This window comes from Scleropages formosus, chromosome 22 (genome assembly GCF_900964775.1).
Source record: "Scleropages formosus chromosome 22, fSclFor1.1, whole genome shotgun sequence".
In the NCBI taxonomy this organism is placed as follows: domain Eukaryota; kingdom Metazoa; phylum Chordata; class Actinopteri; order Osteoglossiformes; family Osteoglossidae; genus Scleropages; species Scleropages formosus.
The window spans coordinates 8,154,563-8,182,496 of NC_041827.1; the positions used below are offsets into that span (position 1 = coordinate 8,154,563).

At 43.4% G+C, this 27,934-nt stretch overlaps 1 protein-coding gene across 5 annotated transcripts; it reads left to right on the plus strand.

Moving 5' to 3' along the window:
* On the plus strand, positions 1 to 27,846 carry LOC108918154 (formin-like protein 3). Of its 5 annotated transcripts, XM_029247919.1 has the most exons (27): positions 1 to 211; positions 348 to 536; positions 7,501 to 7,584; positions 7,707 to 7,787; positions 8,807 to 8,883; positions 10,620 to 10,703; positions 11,149 to 11,316; positions 12,499 to 12,586; positions 12,921 to 12,997; positions 13,473 to 13,566; positions 14,850 to 14,924; positions 15,026 to 15,136; positions 15,928 to 16,077; positions 17,719 to 17,820; positions 19,460 to 19,730; positions 20,074 to 20,163; positions 20,663 to 20,787; positions 20,975 to 21,177; positions 21,259 to 21,493; positions 22,785 to 22,853; positions 23,058 to 23,138; positions 23,721 to 23,850; positions 23,995 to 24,155; positions 24,567 to 24,668; positions 25,321 to 25,413; positions 26,121 to 26,238; positions 26,683 to 27,846. In XM_029247919.1, the coding sequence occupies exons 2-27, from the start codon at positions 411 to 413 to the stop codon at positions 26,745 to 26,747; spliced, it is 3,060 nt and encodes a 1,019-aa protein (XP_029103752.1). In that variant the 5' UTR covers positions 1 to 211; positions 348 to 410; the 3' UTR covers positions 26,748 to 27,846. The 5 variants fall into 5 exon arrangements, with proteins under 5 accessions (XP_029103752.1, XP_029103749.1, XP_029103751.1 ...); XM_029247916.1 differs by lacking the exon at positions 11,149 to 11,316; XM_029247918.1 differs by lacking the exons at positions 1 to 211; positions 11,149 to 11,316 and having other exon boundaries at positions 458 to 536; positions 7,501 to 7,612.
* The last annotated feature ends 88 nt before the right edge of the window (positions 27,847 to 27,934 follow it).

Sequence of the window (27,934 nt, forward strand, 5' to 3'; positions counted from 1 at the left end):
GCGGCGGCTCTCCGAGTTGCCAGTGGAGTTTTGTGCGGCTTTAATACGTTCGCATTGTGAGCCTTCTGGAAGTTTGGGGTAAAATACGGACTTTGTGGGACAATGCTTTCGTCGGAGCAACAATTTATTCCAGAAAATGGACGAACCGGACAGGCAGCAGCAGAAGAAGATATTTCTTCAGAATAAACAAAAAACAAAGTTGTCTCATCACGTAAATGCTTTCAATACAAATACGAGCTCACGGCTACTGGTTACGAATGAAGTTATTAGGGCTCTGATGACACTTTTATGTGATGTAAAAAAAGTTTCTTTAATTTTTACAACACATTTCTTTCGCTCGTCTCCAGTTTGTCCGCGGAACGTGAGGAAGAAGACGAGCGGCTCCGCGTTGACGGACATTCCGTGGAGAGATGGGCAACGTGGAAGGTGTGGAAGAGCAGGCGCACGCGGAGGCGGACGCGAAGGCTCGCGCGCTGCCGCTCAGGGTGCCGATGCCGGAGAGCGGGGAGCTCGAGGAGCGCTTTGCGCTCGTGCTGGTGAGCGCGGCCGTCGCCGGCAGCCTTGCGCTCGGAGCGCGCGACGCGCAGCTGTCAGTAACGGCCGCCGCGCGGGGGGTCCGGTCAGAATCAGTCGCGTAACCGGATCGAAAGGGCAGCCTGCGCCACAAGTGTTTGGCGTTGTGGTAAAATTATTTCTACACAAATCTCAGCGATACACGCGTCGCTCGAAGGGTGGAACTGACGTTACTATCACGAAGGAAAAGCCCCGGCCGTACTGCTCAAGCAGATGTCATCTAATTATGACCAGTAGTACGGGGACTTTTCCTGATTCTCAACGTTGTCAATGGTCGCCACAAAAATGATGATTCTGGAAAAGAAAATAAAATGCGGAGGAGTGCAGGACGCCACCTTGTTTGTTATATAAGCTCCAGTTCTGCGCTCCTCTCCTGTCCAGAGCACAAACACACTACCACGTCGCGTAGACTAACTTCAGTAGTGTGTTCTGTCCAGAGAAGATGGTTGATTCACAGAGGTGTGGCCCGTTGCAGAGGTACATCCCGGTATTGCGTGCTCTGTTTGAAGGGATTGTTCTCGCACGGGTGCGCTGTTTTTGGACGGGGGAGAGAACGCCCCCCCCCCGCTTCATGTGAGCTTAGCTATTAGGGTTAGGGTTACAGGTACGGTTAGGGTTGGAGCTAGGGATAGGGTGAGAGCTAGGGTTAGGGTTGGAGCTATGGGAAGGGTTACAGGTAGGGTTAGAGTTGGAGCAAGGAGGGTGGTGAGTAAAGAGAAGTCGTCCAGTACTGCTCTGCAGTGATTTTTTTTTTTTTTTTTTTTTTTAACTTTGCAGAGTGTGAAGAAAGTCCTTACTACTGTAACCAGGGTTTGGTTCTCGATCTCTAGCTGTTCACCTTTCCGTGTTTGTCATTTACTGTCTTTTTGGGGAGGGGAAGATCAGCTCAGCCATACTCTAAAGTGCTGATGGGATCTCTTAAATTTGCTGCAACTGATTACTTCTGTTTGATAATGTATCATAATACTGTAAACTGTCTGTTTAAACACTTCGGACACAACTGCAAAAGAGTAATTATTTGCTTGCAAATTTATTTCGTTGCCATCCAGTCTAGGAATCTAAATATAAATTGAGATGTATTTCTGGTGTGTTTCACATTATTGTGACAGTTTTACGGTCCTATTTAGTAATTATTGAAAAGGAGGATGTCTTTCCATTAAATGTCAATCATATTGGCACAAATATGTAAAGATGGCAGCTGGCTGTGGTGAAGTGCTCCTGTCTTTCTTCTCCTCATATACACAGCCTTGACCAGCATCGCTTGTGTTGGTCTTTCCTGTGTAGTTAATGTGTGGAGAGATGCTTCCAGCCTCTCTTGGTGTTAAATTGGCTCAGATGCCAGTGATAAAATGTTGACTTCCATCTGACTTGTATGCGACAGGTACAAGTCTCTATCTTCTAAACTTCCATGATCAGTGTCCCAATGAACAAGCACAGATTTGTTTGCCGCAGTTGAAAACAGCTGTCCATTTATCCTGTGCAGTACATGATGCAGAAGGAGGTTCTGTTGATGGTTAAAAAAAAACTGTTTTCAGAGTCATTTCCTACCTGTGTGTTTCAGGTGGACTTCTGGTTACAGATTAGCCGCTATGGAACCCACAGCCGGACAGCTGTGTTTACAGATATGCACAGACTTAGAGTACTGTGCTGGTTTCATTTTCCCACCTGCACAAAAGATTTAGATTTAGGTTTTGTTGTTAAAATATGTTGTTAGATTTATTGTGATATTGTTCTTCCAAAACCGAATCACATTTGCTGGTCATATTTGACATCATCAGATGCACTAACTAGTATCTCATTTTTGATGTGATTGGAGGTTCAGAACTGGTGTGCATACACCCTTTTCTCCTGTGACTTTGTTATGGCTTTTAGCCTGGGTTGATTCATTTGTCATGAAGAAAATATGAAAACTTGCTCATAAATTCTTTATCAGTGCTGGCATGCGAGGATTTGTGGAATCCCTTAAGAATTTCCTAGGGCACCTAAGACACTGAGAATGAATGGGATTACAGGTGATTTTGTTTCTCTGTGTCCAGTATAGCTTAGAGATGCCATCTTGTTGGCCTGCAAGTATCTTCTACAAGTAGCGTGTTTATAGAACTGCATATGAACACAGTACTTAAGATGAAGAATTTTAACACAAGAGGATCTTAATCTACAGTTTCTGGTGTATTTAAAGATAAACACTATGGGGATCACTCCAGCTGCAATGCATTTACACAAGCTATGACTTGTGCTCTGACATTTAACCGAATGTGCTGATGCCACGTTAATGTGGAGACTTTGGGCAGCGTCTGCAACTCAGGCCAACCCCCCCAGCGTTCCAGAAAATAAACTGCCTGTGCTGAGCTCTGGCAGGATGGTTGCAGATGCACAGTTTCACATGGTGTTAAAACTGCTCACTATGCCTGGTCTTTGCACAGTCTTTCGTCTGCATTCCCATTGTGCGATCAAGCACAGGCAATTCTGTTGTCGCTGGTCAGCGTATGAGTTAAATCACAGTAGCAGTGAAAGAAACGCTGCATGTTCCTACGGTTCAGTTTTTTTTCTGCGGTGGAACCATTTTTATCTTCACTGTAAATAGGTGTAATTGCTGCATATCCTTGCCTGAGTAAGGCGTTGTTATGAAAGATATATATGGCACTCTTATTTAAAAAAGTAGATTACTGCATCACACCCTAGAAATAGACAAGAAATTTTTATATGGTCTTAATGCTTTTCATCATATGATTTTGAGGAATGTCTTCAGTTGAGTTAAATACAGATCTTTTAAAAAGTGTCTTGTGTGCCATGCATGTTTAGGGTCTGTGTGCCCATGGAACCCTGGACATTATCCATCCATCCCATTCACCATGGTGTGGAAGGAGTGACTTTTTTATTTTTCAAAAATGAGTCTTATTGTCCTGTGAAAATACCACATAAGGCTCTGGTACTTACTTTGTTTCTGTGCTCAGATTTTAATTAGAATGAAAAATGGAAACTTGGAAATTCTAATTAAGGTTGGCAGTTCTTTGGGAAAGCTGCTTCTTTCTCTGGATTTTTTTTTTTTGGTACTTACATTCCTTTTGTACTTCTGTTTCTGAGGTAGAGGACAGTCTCTGGTGCGAAGGGCAAAGCACGTACTGCTCAGGCATGATGCTTCTCACAGCCTGGTGAGACAGTAAAGAAAGATTTGTTCCTTATGCACCGTTTGTCTCCACTCTGGTTGTTTTGGACCAAGGTGGGCATCCTGTCTTTAACAACTGCTTCTGGTGTGTCTATTTTTGGCTTTGGCATACATTTTCAGCTGAATCCAAATCTCAGAATGGCTCTGTCTTGTTCCCTCGACAGATGTGCCCAAGATGTGCCGAAGCAAATTCAAAATGCTGTTACACTACCAGCTTTTATTCCACTGCAAAATGAGGAAGCAGATGGAAGGCATTAATCCTGAAATAACTGCAGCCTGAAAAATATGTTTGTCACTGTGCCTTGCTTCCTCCCGTTGAAACTCTTTTTGGAAAGACCAGAATAACGGCTCACTTGCTGCCCAACACAAGAACCCTGGATCAGTACGTGGGATTTCACCGTCCTGGGTCCATGGTATTGTTCAGGACCCTGTTACACTGGCTTGTCTGTACCATTTCACACTTGATGCAACATACAGTAGTGGTGTGTGTGTGTGTGTGTGTGTGTGTGTGTGTGTGTGTGCGCGTGCTGCCTGCTGGGGCTTCATCGTCCCGTGTTCTAGGACTAAAATGAGACAGCAGAAGTTGTCTCAGGGAGTCTGACTCAGAGACCTTGGCCTTGCTGTTGTGAAGAGAAGCCACACCACTGTTGCAGGACAGCTGAGGGTAGCCTGTGGGTGTGTCTCAGGGCTTGTAGCTCATGGTCAGCCCGTAGGGGCATCTGAAGGGAGAGCCGTTTCAGATTTCTTTTCTTTACATAATGATTTCATGCAGGGTTTTAGTCACTGCTGTAGCTCAAGTATTGAAATGCTGGGGCATAATCAGTAATATATGCACTTGAATAATGTTTAAGCTAGTATAAAATGTACTCTGCTCTAAGCTGCACATTTATTTTGGACGGCAAGCAGTGGCGTCTGCAAAGTTATTTACAGCTTTGGAAAGAGCACTCGGAAAATATGACATTTTATTTCTTTAAAGGGTCCCCCAGTTTATAGAAGACTTTGATGTGGAAATGGCGAGTAGAGCAGTTTTCCAGTAGCCAGTCTTTATCTGTGCTTTTCCTGACTTGAACAGCCCCTGGAGAAAATCATACAAGAGTGGGGCTCAATTGTGGCACGGGTTAAAATATGAAGGCCAAGTTATTATGGGCAGAACTTTGCTGGCCTTGGAAAGTTGGAGTTGATACGAACACAAGAAGAGAGACTATGCTTTTTGGTGTAGATGACTAAATTTATCTACGAGTTGGACAGCCACCCTCCAAGCTACTTTGTATGTCTGATTAATTGCGTTTATTGCATTCGGAACATTAGGATTTCATTTACAATCAAATGAAAATCACCAAGATGGAGTTAACTGAATAAGATGCTAAAATTTGAAATGAGAAAACCTTTTCCATGAGTTCCATGTAAATTCTGGATGTTATTTTCGACTTTGTGTTTTTTTGTGACAAGTGACGATAGCTAGTAAACAGAGCGACAGCTGGCGTAGTACTCAGGGCTTTTGTCTTGCTATGTCAAGGTCCCTGGGTCAAATACTCACTCCTGTCCTGAATTGTCACCTAAGAATACCCTGCAGAAATAAATGGATACCTTATAATACATTTTTTGTCTAGTCTTGTTGGTGTTATTGGACAAATTTTTGAGTGTATATTTTAAGAATGCTGTATATAGTGGTCCCGATTTACGATGGGGTTACGTTCCCCGAAACCCATCGTAAGTCAAAAATATTCTAAGTCGAAAATGCATTTAATTCACCTAATACACTCTGCTGCTTGACAAACTGGGAGATGCGGATTGCTGTCGCTGCCTAGCATCGTGAGACGGTATCGCTCTGCATATCGCTTGCCCGGGAAAAAATCAAAATTCAAAGTACGGTTTCTACTGAATGTCTATTGCCAGTTCGCCGTCAAAAAAAATCCTAAGTCAAACTATTGTAAATCGGGGACCGCCTGTATATTTACAAGAACACCAACAGATTTTGGAAATTCCTGAGTAGCTGATTTGAATAACTGCCTTGAAAGAATGGCGCTCTTCTCAAAGGACAGGAGTAGACCTTTGGGTTCCAGCATTACAAATATTAAAAAATGCACAGTGCCATAGTTAACCTTTTGACTGATGTATTCTACACTCATTTAAAACATAATACAAGCAGAGAATAAATACTGCAAAAAGTTGTCAGAGAGCCATTTTTGGTTCCTCTATTAAGTTACAGCCAAGGGAGCAATATTGTCACCTGTGTACTGTACATTTCTCTGCTGCAAGACATCTCCTGGTTTCCCTCCCAAGTCTGTCTGCTTTCCTTTCTTTCTGTCAGGTGTGCGTGTGCATGTGTACACTGGAGCCCTGTCCTCTTTCCTCCTCTGTTGCAGCTTGGCTCTGGGACAATGCTTGAACTACTGTGCCCTGGAGGACAGGCCCTGTTTGTCTCACCACCTCCTCACTGAGGTCCGTCTCCTCGCTGGGAGTGGGAGGAGTACACATTCCGCTCTCATAGATCCAACCGCTCACACGGGCCAGCCTCCCACTTCAGATTGTCTGAATGCATTTGTCATCCTTTGTGTGCTTCGGGATTCTATGCATTTTCCCTGTTAATGTCCCTCTTTTTAAACCTCATTTGTTTCTCCTCACCTGTTTTTCCTCATCTTTGTAATTTCTCCCCAAATATTTAGTTTTGTTTGCTTACGCCAATGTATGTGGACATGCATACTACGATGTTCATTCATGTGTTTGTTCAACTGTCAATATGTATGCATCGGTGAGTCTTGACAGAGCATATGTATGTGACTAGCTTAGTTGTCCACATGGATGGGACAGTTAGATTTTCAAGTAAAACTGAGTCTTTATTTAAAACGAGGAAGCTGAAATTTGGGGAAAAGGCAGTCAATAAAAACAACTCCTCAACTAAATCCCACTTTGAATTTGTGACAGATTTACTAGGTATCCTTTCCTTCGAACAGTATGTTCCAGTCCTCTCAGTTTTCATGCAAGCTGCCTCATATTCCATTCTTATTGACCACTTAACTGGAGACAGCTGGACTTTATTATCCTGGAAGAGTACAGTGGAGGGGATTATTGATTATTTTGTTTAATCGCCTCTTAAACAGAATTCTGGTATAGATTTGTTTGCCTACACTTTATGATAAACATTTTTCGATTTATAATAGCTATGCAAATTTGTAATCTACAGTTGTTGCAAAGAATTAATGTTGCTGGGCTCATTACATTTTCCCATGTGACACATCCTAGGCCTATGGTCATCTCAGGCCACATAAACAATGTTTGTGGAAGGGGTGGAGTGAGCTTGGATATTGCTCACTGAGGAATTTCTGAAGTGACAGCATTAAAATGGTCTAGTGCAGGTAAAATGGCCTATGTTGTGAATATGTGTCAAGATCACGCTCAAAAAAAAAAAAAAAAAAACTGAAAACATTTTGTACTATTATGCAGTAATATTCTTCCTCCCCCACTAACTATAAATGTGTTTTCCTTATCCGTTTGCATCAACAATCATACACAGTGCAGTTTTGCCAATGTCAAGATCACTGTAATTGTATGTGACAGGATATGTATAAGTAAATGTACAATCCATAAGGAAATGAAGTCATGTATTGCCACCCAAATTAAGAAAAAGGCAAAGAGATTCAGGAATACCAAGTTCCTACCTCAACACTCTGTCTTCAGAGATGTTTGCAAGGATAAGGAATGAAAACAAGTGGTTTTTCTTTCCTGTTTCTGAATGCAATATGTTTAATTTGTCTTTTCAGAGTTCTATGAACCTGCCCCCAGACAAAGCCAGACTCCTGCGTCAGTATGACAGTGAGAAGAAGTGGGATCTCATTTGTGACCAGGTCTTTTGCATGTTACCATCACCATGAGGTGTGGTCAGTGGAAACATCAAGTTGAACACTGGAAAAAAAAAGACTTGAACTCATTCTAAAATTGGTTTGATTTTCTCCCTGTATGTTTGTAGGAACGATTTCAAGTGAAAAACCCCCCTCATACATACATTGAAAAACTACAGAGGTACTTGGATACAGGAATTACAAGAAAGGTAAGGTTTTAGGCATCTATAATTTCATCTTTTTTGTTCCAGGGTCAATGTGTTGTCACTGTTATACTGAATCCAGCAGTTACTCTCATTCTTTTCCTTTTTAGTGAACACCTTATATGCTGGGTAGTTACACAGGATTGGGAAAATGAAGACATTTAAAATGCATTGTTGAGGTCCTCCTCCCTGTTTATAAGGGACTGGGACATGGAGGTTAGGTGGACCCACAAGATTTTGTTGTGTTTAAAACGGTGATGGCAAAAATTCACATTTATGCTGACTGTAGATTATATAGACTGAAATACAAAACAGAGATAAAGGTTGTAGATACACAAGGTTAAACCTCAATTTCCTTGCCTATTTTGCCAAAAACCCTATCAAAAATATATAGTCTTCAACTTCTGAAGAAAACTGGAAGTCTGTTAGTTGGTTTTACATTTGTTTGTAAATTCAACCACATTGTCTCAATCTATAAACACATTATAATATGAAAATCTCTGGATTTATTCACTATCTGGTTATGCAAAAAGTTCTGATAAAGCAATAAAAACAGCATGGTTTATGATCTTGTCTCCCCACCTCTTGCAATTGGGCCTATGGCAACTAGAAATCGTTTCCGACATGCTCAGTTTAGTTCTTTGGCACCATTTTCTTACCAGGTTAATATATCTGTGCTGCAGAGAGACCTTACCAGGCTTATATTTACAATGCAGTCTATGTGTGTACACAAAAAAATAACCAAACAGAAAATCACAATCTATGCTTTACCTGTTTGTCAGTAATAATGTATTTGAGATATTTAGTTGTGTGTTTTGTTCAGAACTATTCACATTTGGCCAGTTATTCATAATACCCGGCTGGGAGTAAACGTGGGTCCTCTGACAGGCCATACAATGCTTATTATATACTGTATAATGTCATTATAATGTTAACGAGATGCATAACTAACAATAATTTGTTCCTGTCTTTTTAAAATAAATGCAACGGCAGTACTTGGAAATAACTCTCTTGTCGTGTTTCAGAAATTTAGGCGACGAGTTCACGAATCCACCAAAGTGCTGCAAGAACTGGAGATTTCACTGAGGACCAATCACATCGGGTTAGAGACTGCTGATTGTCTATCCAGGGAGCGTTAGTCTCTCACATGTGTTGTGAGGAATGACTGATGGCATGCTGTTTACTTTGCACTTGTGCCCCAATAGTACAAGTCTTAGAAACTGACATTGTAGAGAGCCCAGCATCCAAACAAAGCTCTTATTAGTCATTCTCATTTGGCAGATCCCGAGGGTTTCACCAGGGGCAGAGGCCCATTACACGTGTCACTGGCTGTTTGCCTGTGTCAAATATGTTTTGGATAGCAGGAGGGAGCAAGGAATGAATCAGCCAGATTGTGCTGTGTGCTTCCATTCCTCGGCACACAACGAGAGTACACCCGTTTCTGTTGTGCCTGCAACAGAGGGCACTGGAAAGCTTGATGCCCAGAGCTTTGCTGCCCACCTCTCCTGCCATGTCAGTGGGCAGCAAGCTTGGCTTCGCAGAAGGGGACAGAGGGACAGATGTGTCTGTGCAACAAAGGAACCTGTGAAAGACGCGTGAAGGGACACAGCAGTCAGAGGCTTGAGTTCCTCATTTGTGTGGAACTCAGATGCATAGTTGAGCTGCTACTGCACCGTCTATCGTTTAGTAGTCCATTTTTCGAAATGTAGATCTCTTGTTGAGAGAATTACTCCACATTTTGAGCATTGGTTCTTACTACTTGGCCATTGAGGTTACAGTTAGTGTTCTCCCCCTGCTGCTACTTCCCATTCACGTTGATGACAAACACACTTCTGCAGTTCTCTTTCCCAGTTTGTCTCTGGCTGAATAAAGAACAGCCAGTGAACTGCTTAGTGTATGACTTTCTGAACTTTCTCTTTTCTGACAGTTATTCCTCTGTTTACGAGGAGGACCTGAATAGAATGGGGGATCTCAGACAGGAAGCTGATGATCAGATGAAACACCCTCAACAAAATTCAGTATTTCTATTCTCATTGTTTTCCATTGCCCTTCCTGCTCATCCCGTGCCAGTCCATTCTCTGGGTGTCGTTTCCTGTATGTCCGCACCGAGTGGAGCTGGGAAATCTGACACCCGCAGATAGGACTGGGCTGTTTTGGGAAGCACTTCTCTGCAGTTCCCGGGAGTTTCTGTTGAGTTCGTCATTGAATGCTCAAGATTTTGGCTCACAGTCACTCTCTGAAAGGCTGAATAAGCCTAGTCTTTTTCAGTCGCAAACCTCCCATTGTCAAAATGGAAATTCCCCAGCTCTCGATTTTTTCTCCCCCCATAGAATTTGAAATAAAATGGAAAATTATACTGCCTGCTTTTTGTTTTCCTTGTATTCCACAGCCTTAACAGTATTTTTTTTTCATCACAGAAAGCAGTCGACTTTAGAGATAATGGTCCTGGCAGATAATAAGGAAATACCCTATCTTAATTATCACATTTACAATTATTCATTAAGCAGACACTTTTCTCCAAAGTGATGCATATCTCGGGGGGGGGGAGATACAAAGAGTGCATTACGCTAGCAGAAGGAGAGACTTGGGTGCAGATGCGTGATACTAAAGTTGCTACAGAACACTATCCAGCTTTTTACATCTATGCACTTGTCACTGTCACTAAAATATAGGCCACAGAAATAAATAAAATGATCTCCTGATTAAGCATTTCTTAATTGTCTTTATCATGATCTATAATTTGCTCTGAAACACCCTACAGAGACTGGAAGAGGCCAATGGAGTGTCAGTGTTCTCATTGTTAGTTTAGCTCAATCTTGGCTGTTGTGGCTGTCCCAGGTGGGTTCGTGAGTTCCTCAACGATGACAACCGTGGCTTAGATGTGCTGGTGGAGTACCTGTCTTTCACCCAGTGTGTGCTCAGGTGAGTGTCCTTGTTTGAGGAGCAACAACAGCAAGGAATAATTTGGAGAGATCCCACTCGGTGTGTAGAGATGAGTTCTCTTGTTTTAAGAGGAGAGATGAGCTGTTCAGTACCGAATGATGAATGAGCAAATGATTTGTGTGCCGACACTACCAGTGCCTCAACATAAGGATTAAAAGGCAGGAATTTGATGATGGCAGCACAGGGGCCAGGTTTGCTGTGGTGGTTTTGAGTTGCATGTTGCTCTTTTCTGCAGCGCTGTGCCGCACTGTGCTGTAGTTTGTGTGCCGAGTGGTACTGATTTGACTCTGCTCCATATATGACACTAAAGCTCTAATGTCGCATGCTGTAACCCCTTTGCCTTTTGCCATGCAACTTTGCTAAACAGGGCTTTCCCCTGTGTCCCGCTTTTCCGTGTGCGTATGTTTGTATGTCGGCCACCCAGGTTGCATTTGGAGGGGGTGGAGAATGGGGAGGAAGGGTCACTAGACAAAGGCAAGTCCTGGAGCAGGTCCACTGAGGGTCTGCACCGGATCTCCTGCAGGGCCTTGTGCAACACGCTGGCCGAGTCTGTATCCCCTGGTATGTACACCCCCCCAACTCCACCCCACTTGCGCTCAGCTTCTGCTCCCCAATCACTAACTGCCCCCCACTTTGAATGTAGGCTTTTGGCTCATGTAAGTACATGCTTTATTGTTCGAATGTCCGCGGGGTGGTCAAATTAGGGTGGACGCCCGGGTTTGGCCAAAGGCCTGGGAACTTTGTCCACCTGGATCTCCTTTCTTCACCAGATGGTTTCCTCAAATGTTTGACTTTGCTCAGCTAATGTGGCCAGAAAACAACGTATGATTGTCTTGGGCAGCTCATGTTTGTTAGTGGTCAAGAGGGGCATGTCATTTATTATTTACTTGTTGACCTAGCAATATGAGGTTTATCAAACTAAAGCTAAATTATGAGCAAAAATTTTTTGCTTATTGATGGTGAGTAGAAATGACAAGTAACTTGGACCTGTTGATCAGGAGGTGTCGGCATAGTAGTATTTGAAAAGTCCTGGTTACATCAGTCATTTTATTTCAATACAACAATTGGACAATCGCGTTCCTTTCTGACCTTAGTTCTTTAGGAATCTGCATTAGGGCCAGTAAGTGTACTTTTCTGAAAGCCTCTGATTCTGATTTGACTCCAGTCCTCTGTAACTGTAGACGTGCATCAGTGACAGATGAAGCCGTGACCTTTTCGGTCATGGTTCCTCATAAAGATATGAACATCTACTTCCATCGCCTTGTGCGTCTTATGTGTACTGACTTGTTACTTCTAATAAGGTCTAAATCCTACAATAATTCTGGCTATGACAAAGAAATGTGTGTGCTAGAGTTTCAGTTGTTAATGTACCATTAAGTTAGCCATGTGCTGGTTTCATGAAGTACTTGGTCACATGGCACTGCTGCAGATACTGTATGTCCTCAGTGGCGATTATCACATTAAAACATTAACTAAAACACATTAAAACATTGGCAGATGTGTGTTTAGTTAGAGAAAGGAAATGCACATGATATAGAAGAAATTATCATGACACCCATAGCCCATTTGTAAGTGCAGACAGAAATCAGATGCCATGTTTATACCATACGGGGCTTTTCTCAGTGTATGGCGGAAAACATTGTGTACTTTGGATGTTCCGGTTCAAAATGCGAAAGTGAAATCAAAGCTCCGCTGACACACATTACAAGGGTAGTGACAGGTGTTATGCTTCACAGGAGGACTTCTCTTAAGTGACCCTTGTGTTCTGTTGCAGCAAAGCGGCCAAAAGCTCTCAGCTTCTCAGCCAGAAAGATGATGTACACGTTTGCATCATGTGTCTGAGAGCTGTCATGAACTACCAGGTAAACTTTCCCAACGTTGGGAACACGTGTGTGCTTGAGCATGAAATCTATGGGCATCCAGTATGTTTCCGCAACTCTCTCTGGTGGATGTAAAGTGTACTGCAAGCTCGCTGCTCCTTGGCCGCGTCATACCTGCTTCCTACTGTACACAGTCAAAACTAACCAGACTAACACAAGATGTGTAAACACCTGCAATTCTGACATTTAAAATGATAGCTGTTTAAATTCGCTATTAGTGAATTGTTTTTTCCTGCTAAGTGATAAAATGTGTGTTTTTAAAGAATGCCACTTTTCAGATTTCAGTAATAATCTCTCCCATTTATATCCTCCGTAGTATGGCTTCAATCTGGTCATGTCTCATCCACAAGCTGTTAACGAAATTGCACTTAGCTTGAACAATAAGAACTTCAGGTAGGTTTGGGCCATCCTGTTTCATTACACGTAATTATCGTACAACAGGGTCTCGGTGGACTTTATATATTTCTTCCCGCTGTTAGTCCTAGAAATAACTTTTAAACTGCAAGAGATCCATGTTGTTCTATTGCAGACACTGTATCCTGTTTACCTGCTTCTTATAAAAGTAATGAAACAAGTGCTCAAGGAAGATTAGCACATCTTCTGTCCATTAGTCTGCAATGTTTTGCATTTTGCTGAAAATCCAAATATTTGACATGCAGTAGTTTGTGTTGTAGAAAAGAATTTGGAGTATGTTTTTATTGTGAGACACGTGCCAATCACTTGGATTAATATTTGATTAATCTGATTAAGATTCTGTTTAAAATAATTCTTGTGTCTCATGAAAGATCTGATTTGAAGGGATTGCTTTCCTCATAATTCCTGTAATGTGTGAATGCTGAAGTTCTGCAGCTGCTGTTCTTCATTTCAGAACAAAGGCTCTGGTCTTGGAGCTCCTGGCAGCAGTGTGCCTGGTCCGAGGTGGACACGAAATCATTCTGTCTGCATTTGACCACTTCAAACGGGTATGGAAAGACCCACGTGTGACTGCAGATGCAGGAAAGGGTGCCCCCAAAGGGCGTGATGTGCGTCTAGTGGTGGTTCCTGTTGTTCCGTCAGCTGCTGGTGATAGGCGTGTGTGAGACGGAGCTGCTGCATTTAGCCAAATCTCGTGGACTCGGAACATGATTCTCGCACGACATCGGCTGAGAAATACTGTTTGTGTGTGCGAGTGAACTGTGAGGGGTGGGCTGTACCCCTTGTGGGTTTTTAAAGGACTACCAGATGTAAAGAGAACTTGCAGAGTGATAAAGATCAGACCTTGTCTCCAGTGGGCCCCTGTTCTTGCATGACTATCTTGATAGAGGTCGATGTTCACTGCTCCACTATATAGGTCCCAAACAGCTTGAATTTGCAGTCAATTAGGCGTTCTGTTATGTCTGACTGAGTGTAGTGGTTATTGCTGCTTCCTTTAAACCCAAAGGTTGCAGGTTTGATTCCCACCTCCGGCTGTAGTACCCTTGAGCAAGGTACTTACCCTAAATTGCACCAGGAAAATTACCCAGCTGTGCAAATGGATCAATAATTGCAAGTTCTCTTTAGAGAAACATGTCAGCAAAGTGAATAAATGTAAAACTGCCCAAATATAATGTCTCCAAGTACTTTTCATACACCTCATTCTACATTTGCAAATTAGAAGTCAGTAAGTGATGTTGGTGTTGCACTGATGATGTTACGTATAATACTTTCAATGGATATAAAAAGTGTTCAGGTTTTCTTTTAATATTACTGTCCTTTCGTAATGCAACCTGGGAATGTGAATGCAAACTTTTTCCTGAAAATAGTACTATGGCCTGCATTCTGCTCAAGGACAAGGAAAGGTTAAGGTCAAGGAAGACCAAACATCTGGTCCAAATGTGGAATTCTGGGCCCTTTTCTTGGTTAAATGACCTGTTTGTTTTTACTCTCGCTGCAATGTGTGGGAGTGCAGCTATATCTTGTGCTCTCTCTCCCTCCTCCTTTCTCATATTGCCCTCCCATGAACTCCTGTAATTAGGAGTAGACTACAGCCTGAGTGGTGCGTTCATGCTTCTAAGTACAGTCACAGGGACAGGTTGTAATCAGAGGCTTTGTTGTCTTTCCACAAATACTCTTCATTTTAGAGTCTGCTTAAGATAGATGTGTCACCAGCAATGCAATGAAATGTACATAAATGCTTTAGTAGTAGATATCTTGAGATGTGACTTTACTTGTACTTAGGCCTTACTTGGAACTACTGCTGGGATTAACACGCACTCTCCTTTCTCAGGTATGCAAGGAGAAGCATCGCTTTGAGAGGTTGATGGACTGTTTCCGCTCCGAGGATGGGAACATCGACTTCATGGTGAGAAAAGACGCAAGATATGGTGACTCTCGTGTCTGCATCCATTGCGGAAGAGATGCTCCTGGTGTTCTCAAGTACTTCTTTTCGACATGTGTCTCCAGGTTGCCTGCATGCAGTTCATCAACATTGTCGTCCACTCGGTGGAGGACATGAACTTCCGCGTCCATTTGCAATATGAATTCACTAAGCTGGGCCTGGATGACCTTTTGGAGGTGAGCATGAGCTCGGGCATCAACGACCCAGACAGCGCTTGGTTAATGAAGGACCGTTAACATTGCTTTGCCGGATCACACATCAGTCAACAAATGAACGTGTTATTTCTGTCTCCAGCAATATCTGTGACATTTTCAGCATGTTTGTAGAAAATACCCATGTAATGTAGCATGTCTTATAAAGTGCTGTTATACACTAAATGTTATGATGCAGAATATTTCATTAGTTACTGAATACTTTTTTTGAGTTACCTGAAAGTGAAGGGCCATCTCCCGTTATCGGCTCCTACTTTATTCCTGAAAAGGGAGTGAATATAGAAAAGCTGGATAAGAAATTTACATATTCCATGATTCCTTAGGGGAAAAGTTGTGTTCCAAGCCCTTCCAAAGTTCACAACACCCTAAATGATGCCTAATATGATAAGGAAAAAGTTGTGTAACACATTTAAATATGTAGAATGAATTATAATTAATAACACTGCTATATATAAAATGTAACTCGTAACGCAAAAGATCATATTCTGATGTTCTCTCACAAATTGAGTCAATAATGTGGAGACTGAGTAATGGGGATGAATGTAGTTATGCTGCTGGAAAAATATAAAATTAAATTATTAAACACTGCAAGTGTTATTTTCATAATTTTCAGAGAAGGTTATTAATATTTTGCTGGCAATGAGTGCAAAAATTATGAAGGATTTCAAGCAATTTAACTTCTCTGGGTTTTGATGCAAGTCAGCTGAAGTCTCCTTTTCTAGTGACACGTTTTCGTCTCATTTTCTCACCCACAGAAGTGCAGACATACGGAGAGCGACAAGTTGTCGGTGCAGATCCAGGCCTACCTGGAGAACATGTTTGATGTTGGGGGGCTGCTCGAGGATGCTGAGACCAAAAATGTGGCTTTGGAGAAGGTTGAGGAGCTGGAGGAAAAGCTCTCACATGTATGATCCCTCTAATTTCCTCTCTGTGTACTGGCAAGTGCCTGCTTGTTTACATGTTTACAGAACATTTGTATAGACAGGTGCACACAAGTGTATTATAAACATTGCAAAAGAAAAGGCTAGAGGGTGCATTAAACTTTCAGCCCACTGCAGTGAACTTAGAATGGCAACTGGGTTGTTGTCTCCCAGTGCCTGGGTGGTGTGACATCACAAGGGTTCGATCCCTGCTCAGTCTGTGTGGAGTTTGCTTGCTTTTTCATGTTTTTATGGGTTTCCTCCTACAGTCCAAAGACATGTTTCAAGTGAGCCAGTGACTCTAAATTTTCAGTAGTGTATATGAGAGTATGTTTCACTGGTGTGTGGATGAGTGGCTCACTGTAGGTAGTGTACTGTAGTATACTGTATGTAACAGAGTACATCACCTTGGGGGAAAATGTGTGTGCTGATACTACTACAGTACATAGTGTTAATTGGACGTCACTTTGGAGAAGAGTGTCTGCTAAATGGTTAAATTTATTTTGAAATCATTCATCCATCCAGTATAAATAACTGCTTGTCCAATGCAGGATCACGGTGGTCCAGAGCCTGTTCCAGAATCATAGGGTGTGAGGAAGTGTACACCCTGGATGGGATGCCAAGCTATTGCAGGGCAATTACGTGCATTCGCTCACACTGACACACACTCCAGGAGAGTATAGAGTCACCGTTCTGCCTAAAACGCATGTTTTGGACCGTGGGAAGAATTGGCACTCCTGGAGGAAACTTGTGCAAACACAGCGTGAAGGTGCAGATTTTGCACAGACTGAGCTGTGATGTCAAAATTAAGCATGTTTATTTTTCATATTTTCGAATGCTAAGATGTTTGAAATTGAGTCCTCGGTCCCCAGATGTTCATGTTCAGCTTTAAAAAAGCAAAAAAAAAAATAAAAAAATTCCACAGCCAATTACCAGAAATGAAACTGACCACCTTTGTGTACAGGGTGTCACTGTCAGGACTGGCCATTATATTAGGTTCTCATCTCGCAGGAGTTGTTTGACTCCCAAGATCTTTTTGTTTGGTAACAACATGATCTATTCTTCTTCCACGCTGCTCGGCTTGTGCTAGTCATCCTGCCTCCAACATTCTGTGGCACTGTTGTCATGGAAAGGTCATTCAGAACCATGTCATCAGTATGGGGGTGAGAAAGTCACCATGGGTCTCAGGCCTTAGGAATTTTGAGGGAGGTGAGAAGAAATGCTGCCTTACTGACTTGGAAACATTCATAGTCCTGTGGAATCCAAAAGTGAAAGTAGAATTCACCGCTTCACTTGCTGTGTCATCCTGCTATGCGTCTCTAGTGTCTTATTGATGGAGTCGATAGAGGGAGGGGGAGGGGGGGGAGAGGTGGAGCGAGGGAGAAGTGGAGGGCGTGGATTTGATGCTGATGTTTCTGTTGTCGAGATTGACTCCACGATATTGTGGGGCCTGTTTTTTTATTATTCCTTTTCTTCTTTGTTTTCTCTGCTCCCTGCTGTGCCCTAGCTTTCCTTTCTCTTCTTACTCGAGATTCTGATCATTCCTCCTTTTCCTCCTCTTCCTCTCTTTTCTTGCTCTGCGCTCCATAGTGTCAGGCTTGTTGACCTTCTCGCCCGTTCTGACAGGTGACGGAGAAGCTGCTGGTTGTGGAAAATGAGACCATCATGAAAGTGGCCGAGCTGGAGAAGCAGCTGCTCCAGAAAGACAAAGAGCTGGTTGCCATCACGGTAGGATGCAGGCTTTTCATTGGCCCCTCCCTCCTCACTCTTGCTTGAACGATCTAACCAATAAGCCAAGGCACCATGCTGGGTTACGATCAGTTCACACAATACCTAGCAGTAAATTAAGACCACCAGTTAATGTCTTCCAGGACTCCAGCTGGACCTTTGAACTTAAGAATGGTTTTCAAGCTCCAACTGATGAATAATTGTAATTAGCATTTCTTATGTGTTTTTATTTTATATACAGTACAGTAAAATAAGAACATGTTTTTGGTTATAAATCAACTCTAAACCCTAACTCCCCACTCGCTAAATATGCTACGTAAACTGTTTTGTCTGTGCCTAAGAGCGCCGTGCCTATAGTCGGCATAAACGTCATATTACTTATTTGAAGTTGCATGATTGCATTTTCCAGTGGAGGTGTGTGTACTAAAGCCTATGCTGTGTACACTAATCCAGGCTTCATGGGTCAGGGGGTGTTGGGGGTTTCATCACAGCCGACCTCTTAATGCTCAATTTTGATTGGTTTTTACTGAATGTTTTGAGATTCAAATCATATTACTCTGAATGCATTATTGGGAACTCGCTGTAATTTTATGGCTGTTAAATCAAACTAGCCAAATGTTTCAGGACACTCGTTTTAATAAAATATGTTCCCTTCATGTGCGAAAAGAAGGCGGCACATGCTGGATTACCACTCGCTCACGCACTTTTACTAACCACTCATCCCAGTCAGGGTCATAGCAGTCTGGACTCCAGAATCACTGGGCTCAAGGATAAGGGGGATACACCCTGGATGGGGGGGCACCAGGCCAACAGTGTAGCCACTCACACATTCGCACACTACAGGCAGTCTGGGATCAGTACTTTACCTCAACTGCATGTCTATAGAATGAGGGAGGAAACATGCAATCTGAGCTGGATTCAAACCTACTTCCAAACAGCGCTGGTACTGTAAGGCTGCTTCACCACCATACTACACTGCTAAATTGCTATTTTATGTAATTTAGGTTATCAATGCTTTTTAGCTCTGAGTAATTACTCAAGTCATTATTTCTTGATAGTTATTGAGTATTACTCAGAAGCTTTAGCAACTAGTAAAGAAAAGGCTTGTTGAATATTTGAGATAATTTGTTGCCATTAATTTTCATGGTTCAAAGTAGGGGCAGCTGGTAGTGTAGTAGTGGTTAAAGCGGCTGCTTTTAGATTCAAATTTGCAGGTTCAGATCTCAACTCTGCCTGTTGTACCCTTGAGCAAGGTACTTTCCCTAAGTTTCTCTAGGAAAATTACCCAGCTGTATAAATGGGTGAATAATTCAGTTGCTTTGAAGAAATGTGTTGAGTAAATGTAGGTAAACAGTGATGCTTCTTTACCGTAACATCTTTTCACAGTTATTTTACTTATGCTTGTCTTAAATTCTTTTAAGGATGTTTAAAACAGCACAGTGAATTCCTAATGAAGGTATTTAGCTTAAACATGAATTGTGCAAAGCAAAATCACAATGAGTGTTGAGCTGGGAAAAACCAGCAAGCGTACCCTGTGGGCCGTTGGGTAGTCTGTCCATGGTCCACAGTGAAGTGGCACTGTCTTTGATGACAGTCCTTGGCCCTCTCTTATTTTGTTGCCGTTCCATGTGCCAAGCAGGAGACATTTGACTCGGCCACCTCCCAAGTGCACACGCTTAGACAGATGATCAAGGAGAAGGATACTTCCTACCAGCAGCACTGCGATGTGGAGAAGCAGCTGCAGGAGCTGGAGCAGCAAGGCGCCCTCCACCTGCCCCCTCAGCATGCGAAGACCCCTAGTCAGGATGTCAGCAGGGTTCTGGGGGTCTGCTCCTCTGCTGCTGCTGAAGCTCCACCACCAGCCCCACCCCTTCTTCCCCCTCCTCCTCCACCCTTACCGTCCACTTCAGGTATTCTTGGTAGCCACCTTTGTTGGTTAGGGTTGCACACTGAAACAGTTGGGAGGCTTAAAATTTGGGAGTAGTACATATTGAAGCAGAAGTTATTCAGTCCTTTCGCTTTGCTTTTTCTAGATGTCAAAAAGCAGGTTAGTTTCAAAATAGTCATAATTGCAAAAGAACCAGCCACAAAAGAGGGGTGTTCTGTCTGAATCTGCTAAAGGGTAAATGCCAGGAAAAGCCCTTCCGTTACACAAGATGAGAAGACTGGTGTTAAAAGAATGGCTGTTAAACTCCAGATATCTCTATATCTGTCTGTCGCCATCTCTAAATGACGACGCCACTTTGTCTTCAGGTGATAGCATTACGAGCCGAGTCCCTCCACCTGTGGCCCCACCTTTGCCTGGAACATCACCATGTGTTGTCCTCAGTCCTGGACTATCTGGTGAGAATGTTCATAACTCGGTCTTTTGCTTTTCTCTGCATCGACTACGACAACTTATCATTTCAACAGTAGTCCACCATTCACCATTTTTACATGTGAGCTTTACCTGGCTGTATGGTGAAATCACATGGCACTTTTGTTATGCTTTGCGTGTGCAAAAATGTATAATTTATTAATTAATAATTAAGATTAGAGCTTTTTTTTCTTATTTCCCATGCTTATGAATGAGGATCATCTTAGAAGAATATTTATAAATTCCTACACTGGCAAGAAGTAGATCTTTGTTTCTTCCTTGGTTGACCTTTATAAAGTGTAATGCTGAAATTTTACCACTATTATTTACAGTATCATTTTTGAAAATAAAAATTTGAAAGTGCTGACTCAAGCAATGGTTTGAGGTATTCACACACCCAGGTAAATGTTCTAATGAGCTCAAATGTGAAGAAAGATACCTTAAATGAAAGGACGCTGGGTTTAATGATGTGTTTTTGGTTTTAAGCCATTAGAATAAAGAAGCCTATTAAGACCAAATTCCGTCTGCCTGTGTTCAACTGGACTGCACTTAAACCCAACCAAATTAAAGGCACTGTGTTCAGTGAGATTGACGATGAGAGAGTACTAAAGGTGAGTGAGAGATGCCATTTCCGACATTGTTTCATCTCACCTCTCAGTGATCCCATCCCTTCCTATGTAATGAAAGAGCATAACAGGTTGAGTTGAACCTTGTAGTTGTAATCATTGAGTAAGTGGGAAAAGAGATGGCTCCTGGCCCTCATGGAACATATGTACTGTGATCTTTCCTTTGTCCTAGGAGCTGGATCTGGACAAATTTGAAGAGCTTTTCAAAACTAAAGCTCAAGGCTCTGCAATGGACGTTTCCTGTGTTAAGAGCAAGGTGTCCCACAAAGGCAAAAACAAGGTCACCCTACTAGACGTCAATCGGTCCAAGAACTTAGCTATTACGCTGCATAAGGCTGGAAAAACCACAGAGGAGATCTGCAGGGCCATCCAGACGTGAGTCACTTCATCCTAGCGTTATGCTGGAAGTACTTTTTCGTCAACTTGGACCAACTCGGCATTCTGAAACGTCTGCAGGTTTGATCTGAAGGCGCTTCCCGTGGACTTTGTGGAGTGCCTGATGCGTTTCCTACCAACGGAGGCAGAGAGCAAGCTGCTGCGGCAGTATGAGCGAGAGCGGCGCCCATTGGAGCAACTGGCCGAGGAGGACCGCTTCATGCTGCACTTCAACAAGATCGAGAGGCTCACACAGAGGATGACCATCATGGCCTTTGTGGGCAACTTTGCTGACAACGTCAGCATGCTGATGCCGGTATTTGAACCTGACCACGGCCCCCCCCGAATGTGCTTCCTCTGCCCCTCTCCATTTCTCACTTTAGGAGAAGACTAGTGTCTCCCCCCCTTCCTGTTTTCACTCCCTCACTGTTTCTGTCACTTGAGGACAGTGGGACTGAGTCAGCAGAGCTCTGACCCTGAGCATGTTTGTTTTTTTTTTTTTTTTTTCCTCTCTAATCAAAAGAAACTTTATCTTTGAAAGTTGTTTCCTTATACAGAATTTCTTTTTTTTTTTTTTTTTTTTGGTTATTTTCATATTTTGAAGTTTATTTGGAATGTAGATATAAGTGTTGAATGGAAACTAAGTTGTTGTTTTATATTTACATTTATTAATTTAGCAGATATTTTTCTCCAGAACGACATACAGGTTGTAAATTTTTGCATTTTGCAACAGGTGGAGGGAGCGCTTTAGATGCACATTGTCAAAGCACAGTCTGATACCACCTTTTTGTCAATAGAACTTATAGAATCAAGTGATAGGAAATACAGTTAGATTGTGGCATACAGTGTGATGTAAACTTTTGGAGCTGTTAGGAGAACTGGAGAGGAAGTGGGTCCCGAAGAGAGCCTTCTTGAACGCTTCAAGGGTTCTGCAGTTCCAAGGGAGTTGGGGAGCTCATCCCACCCAGTCAGCGCTAAAACCAAGGATGTGTGAACTTCTGATTCTGCACTGTGTTATATGTGGGCAGTTTTAAAGGCTAAAGGGAGGCAACCAGAGGAGAGTAAGAAGAAAGGGAAGGAGAAGGGGGCGGCGCGAGATTTCGCTTCCAGTAGGGCTTGAACTTTGCTGGGACGTCTGGCATGAAGGAGGGAAGTTGAGATGTTAATGTTGAGAACCTTTTGGGAATGGAATCAGCTGTTAGACTGCAATGACAGTGACAGCGTTTAGTGTGGCTGCTACAATGTCAGATGTTCTTGGACATGGGCAACGGTTCTCGCCTAACAACAGTGACCTCCCGCAGGTACGCTCCCTTGTCTCTGCACGACGACACCCCCGCAGTCAGAAGCAGACTAACGTATGCGAACTTAGAACCAAAGCCGTTTCCGAATGACCACAAAGCCGGGGTGCGCTTGTGCCAAAACCTCGTCTAGACATCGCAGCACTTCCCAGTTTCTGAATGTAGTGGCAAATTTGTGGACAGTTAGTGTGCAGCTCACAGAAACTGACGATCCACTGCTGCTCACTGGTAGAGAAGTGGTTTGGTATCACCCTGCATGGGCAGATCTTGTACCTACTGTTGACACATTAAAACCTGTCTCCCCTCCAGCAACTCAACGCCATCATAGCAGCGTCTGTCTCTGTGAAGGCCTCCTCCAAACTCAAGAGAATGCTCGAGGTAAGATCATTGCTTAAGCTCATTATACTTTTTTTTTTTTTTTTTTTTTACAAACCATTAGTCACCTCATTCTCCAGTGGGAAACATTATGCTTTTCTGTGCTCTGTATCCAAGACATTCCTCTTATTCATCTGTTATTAATTCAGTCTCCCACAGGTTCATGTGAATGTTTATCCATGCGCTAAAATGCCTTTATTGATGCAGATTATTTTAGCTCTGGGGAACTACATGAACAGCAGTAAAAGAGGATCGGTGTATGGGTTTAAACTGCAAAGCTTGGATTTGGTAAGTCATGGGCTTCGTACAAATTAAATGCCGTTTCACAGTCATGTCACACTTATCGAATGTGTAGTTTATATTTAGGATGAACTTGTAAAAAGACACAAAGCCTTATGAAACCGTACACATGCATTTGAAAAGTAAGTTATTTAAAAAGCATAAAATGCACTCGCATGAGTTCTGGAATAGCAGGACACCCTTCTGAATGTTTTTAGAAAGTGTTGAATGATGATACTTGTGATAAATTGGAACCGTTTGGCCCTGAGCCCTCGCTCCGTGCATGTGGACACATTTGCATTTTCTTGGATTACTGTCTGTGTGCTGTGTTCTGCAGGAAGCCACAGGAAATTCGGTCTGTCTCTTTTAGTGCACTTGGGGTCCATTTAGGTGACATAAGTTGATGGAAAGAAAGCAACCAATTTAGCACAGATCACATATGTCCGGTACCGTGTTCCGATAACGCCCTTCCTAACTAACTAACACGTAACAGAAACTCAGTTGGACCGAGTGGTACTGATACCTCTGACACAATCGATTTCACTGCCCTGTGTGAAAGATCTAATCATCCTGATGTATTTCTACCCTCAGCTGCTGGACACCAAGTCCACCGACAGGATGATCACACTCCTCCACTACATTGCTCTGGTCGTGAAGGAGAAGTACCCAGAACTGGCCAACTTCTTCAACGAGCTGCACTTTGTTGAGAAGGCCGCTACAGGTTAGGGCACATGAACACCGTGATCCTCTTGGAGTATATTTTATTAATAAGCAACTCATTTTCATCATATTATTTGAAGAAAAATTAAACGGGATTACAGGCCTTTGTGCTTACAAGGTTCTGTTGATGCATGTGGATCCGTAGTGTCCCTGGAGAATGTACTGCTGGATGTGCGCGAGCTCGGCCAGGGAATGGAGCTGATTCGCCGCGAGTGCGGTCTCCACGACCAGGCAGTCCTCAGGACCTTTCTGCAGAGCAGCGAACCCCAACTTGTCACTCTGCAGAAAGATTCCAAGATGGCAGAGGTGCTCGTCCTCAGCGGGACGCTTTCTACCAGAAAAAGAACCTGTCGCGCTTCACTGAAAGATGCAACGATTGCACCTCCATCAGAAAACCCGGTCGTGCGGCTACACTCATGTACATTTACTCATTTAGTAGCATTTACAGTGCTTACATACGCTACTGTAAACAGCATACAGTCACTCCCCCATCTTAGTGATGTAACACATTGTGGGCAGAAACTCACCAGAATATGGGGAGCACATGCAAACACGACTCGGGTTGTGCTTTCGGGCTAGATCTAAGTGCCATACCATGTTTTACTTACTGCAGGAGGACAATGTTCCTCCAGACAGTGAAAATGTGCAGTTTTACTGACACTGCAAATGTTTATTGTACGTATTTTAAGATCGTTACAAATCCTCTTCTGTACACAGGAGGCCTTCAGCAACGTGGTGCTCTACTTTGGCGAGAACCCAAAGACGACGCCCCCATCTGTCTTCTTCCCTGTGTTTGTGCGTTTTGTCAAGTCTTACAAGGTGAGAAGAAACATGGGGGACATGAGGTCTCTTGCCACTTCCCTTTTGTTTCCTTCCCAGCCTTTCCTCTAACACGCTGGCAGCAGTACAGGAAGCCATTTCACACTCTGTGCACTGAGTGTCAAGGTGCTGCTGCTATGGAAGTTGAGTCTCGGGCAAGAGTGTGCGTGTCATTTCCTTCCAGAGCGTCTCAGAAGTCAAGCAACAGGAAAGCTCAACCGCCCACTTTTAAAAGCACTGGCCACCATTTGACTCACAAACAGCCCGGCCCAGTGGGCTGTGGGCGGAGGCAGCCGCAGGGTGGGACTGAGGCCAGAGACAGCAGGGCTTTTACCAGAAAAGGGGGTTTATTATCAGCCGAAGCAGACAGACACAGGCCCTTCTAGGCTAAAGCAGGATGAGTGCAAATCAAAACTCGAACCCCCCCCGGTGCTCAAGTCAGCTGCCTGGCTTGGATTTCATGAATCAGTTTAGCAGAACACCCCACTCCCCCCCACCTCTGTAACAACAGGGACCCATATCAGAAGCCCCGGAAGCATTAGCAGAATGTGACTGTTGGCTAAGAAAGTGCAGGTTTCAGGTTCAAGTCTCAGGAAGGCACCTGCACCCTTCAGCAGAGACTCCAGCTGACACACATCCCTCTGTGCTGCAGGAAGCGGTGGAGGACAACGAACAGAGGAAGAAACGCGAAGAAGCCGTGCGGGAGCGGCAGCTGGCTCAGGAGGCCAAGCAGCAGGACAGCAGCGTGAGTCACCGAGCACACAATACTGAACGCTTGAGAGTTTAGGGTTCCGGTGCTGTCGATAAAACATTTCGACCCAGTTACCGTTGGCTCCTGTAGGTGGGTGGATGTGGGTGGCAGAAGGCCCAGAAATTGATGGGATATTCTAGAACACAGCTACACATCCACCATACAGACAATAGCTTAAGGTGTAAAGTCACTCACTCGTTCAGTCTCGTCAACCACTAGTCTGGAGTCTATCCCCGCGGGACAGGGCTAGGAGGGGGACACCCTGGACAAGAAGCTGGTCCGTCACAGGGTGGCGATAGTCAGTTTAGGGTCATTAATTAACCTGAAACATGTCTTTGGACTGTGGGAAGAAACAGGCAAACAAGTTTGCATTGAAGCGACTGAGCTCAATTCAAACGGCTTCCTGCTGCCCCAAATTCATTATAGAATGCCAGTGCACAACAGTGTGGAATTTGCATGTTCTCTCCCTTTTGGAATGAGTTTCCTCTAGGTGCTCTGAATTCATCCCTGTACATTGCCTGTAGTGTGTGTGTGTGCTTGATGACCCTGTGGATAAGCAGAAGAGTTCTGCAGCAGTAAGTGTGTGAACTGTGAGAACTGTGCAGGGCAGATATACTTAGTCCCTCATGCAGAAACGCACCTAAATGCATTTCCACCTTGACTCCTGCCGCCCATTGCGTTTTGGGTTCTCGCTCCCACAGGCTCACAAGAAGAGGCAGCAGCAACAGGAGCTGATAGCTGAGCTGCGCAGGCGGCAGGCCAAGGACCACAGGCCCGTGTACGAGGGCAAAGACGGCACCATTGAAGACATCATCACAGGTGGGTCCACCGTGCACACGGGCGCTCGTCCCAGAACCCGTTAACAGGGAGAATTCTGCAGAACACGTGTATTTCAGCTACAATCCATAAAGTCCTCCCACATGAGTGAAGAAGCAACAGCAGTGACCGTGCGTTCCTGCCCATTCGTTGCGTCCCGCTACCTGTGACACCTAGCACACTAAAGGCTCTACTGAAACTCGACCACCTGGTTGTGGCGCTAGTGATCGCGGTCCTCGCTTAGCGCTCCTCTCCTTGAATATAATGGCCATGAGGGACAATCAACTTTTCTCCAGCTGTACAGGCTGCCTGGACTAGGCAGCACATTGTAGACGTGTCACTGATGCATTTTCCCTGAAAATGAAAGTAAACGTTGATACAGATTTCTCCTTGTGACTGCATTCTGCCACTTGGGTTAACCACGTTCCTCCTCTTGCTGGCCTACAGATCTCCGGAACCAGCCGTTCCTGCGTGCTGATGCAGTGATCAGGAGTGGCTGGAAGCGCCCATGAGTCTATAAAGCCCTGCTCCTGTGCATTTGGTGAGACTGTAAATATGATGTACAGATTAATCCAGTTTTATATTTATTGGTTGATTCCTGGGTGTTCAGACACTACACTGGAACACAAATTGCCGAAAGCTCTTCTACGTTTCACACGACTGCAACCTGCTGCGTTAAGTGTCCTGAGAAAATTGAGTCTTAAGATGATGCCCTGCCACCAGCAGATGGGGTGAAAGGAGTCAGGCAGCACAGAACTGTTTTTCCTAGAGTGTGTTATGAGAAGCAAGAATCTAATCCTGGTATTGCAGCAAACGTGTTCCTTCGCTTAAATGTCTCACCAAGGAACTGAGATGTCATCCAAGCCATATCCTTGTGGACTGCTTTGTAAGGAGGTAGTTTTTTTAAAAATCCAAACACACACAACTGCTAAAGACTTGTTCTCAACAACCTAAAGGCTTTTGGCACATTTTGTAAAGTCTCTGTAATCCTACATTTGTTTCAACATTACCTTAATACTGTAAAGCAGGCACATACCTTAAATATGCCTTATAATCAGAAACAGGTATGTATGGTTTTTTTTTTAGTACAGTACAAAAGTTGGAGTTATGACAGTTAACTACAAGCACGTATTCAGTATATATGAATAGGAGTCATTTTAGTGGAGCATAAATCCAACAACAACCCTTTAGAACTAAGCAAACTGGCCCTTAAACACCATCCAATTCCAAAATGCTCCTTCAGTGATTGGAAATACTGGTAAGGGGAAAAATGTCAGTACAATTCCGTACAGCATATCTTGGAACTGACTGTGCTGTTTGTTGTTTTTTTTTTTTTTAAAAAATACATGTTTACAACTTAAGGGGGGTGGGTGGAATAAAAATCAACATTCTTTAGCAAAGAAAAGCTCATCTACATTACACGTGTGAAACAAATATGTACATTCTCTGTAATAACCAGTGTCATAAATAAAAGGACTATACATGTACCTGAAAAACAGATGTGTGAATGCTGTTCTGCTTATTTTCCACAGTCTGCTTTTACCAAGAAAAGCAAGTCGGTATAACAATGTACTTCTTCTAAAACATGTTTTAAGTACACCGTGTTGGAGGATAAAGTTTTTCCAGGTCAAGCTCTAAGGGGGAGAGAGAAGAAACTCCAGTTGCTCTGCTGTATAGACCCACAACTACAGCTTTAAGA

Bases quoted from the DNA above. Each gene is read 5' to 3' on its own strand.
- LOC108918154 (XM_029247919.1), top strand. From the start codon at position 411: ATGGGCAACGTGGAAGGTGTGGAAGAGCAGGCGCACGCGGAGGCGGAC. The intron at 14,925-15,025 runs GTGAGAAAAGAC...ATGTGTCTCCAG, and splicing joins ATGGGAACATCGACTTCATG to GTTGCCTGCATGCAGTTCAT. The intron at 16,078-17,718 runs GTATGATCCCTC...CCGTTCTGACAG, and splicing joins TGGAGGAAAAGCTCTCACAT to GTGACGGAGAAGCTGCTGGT.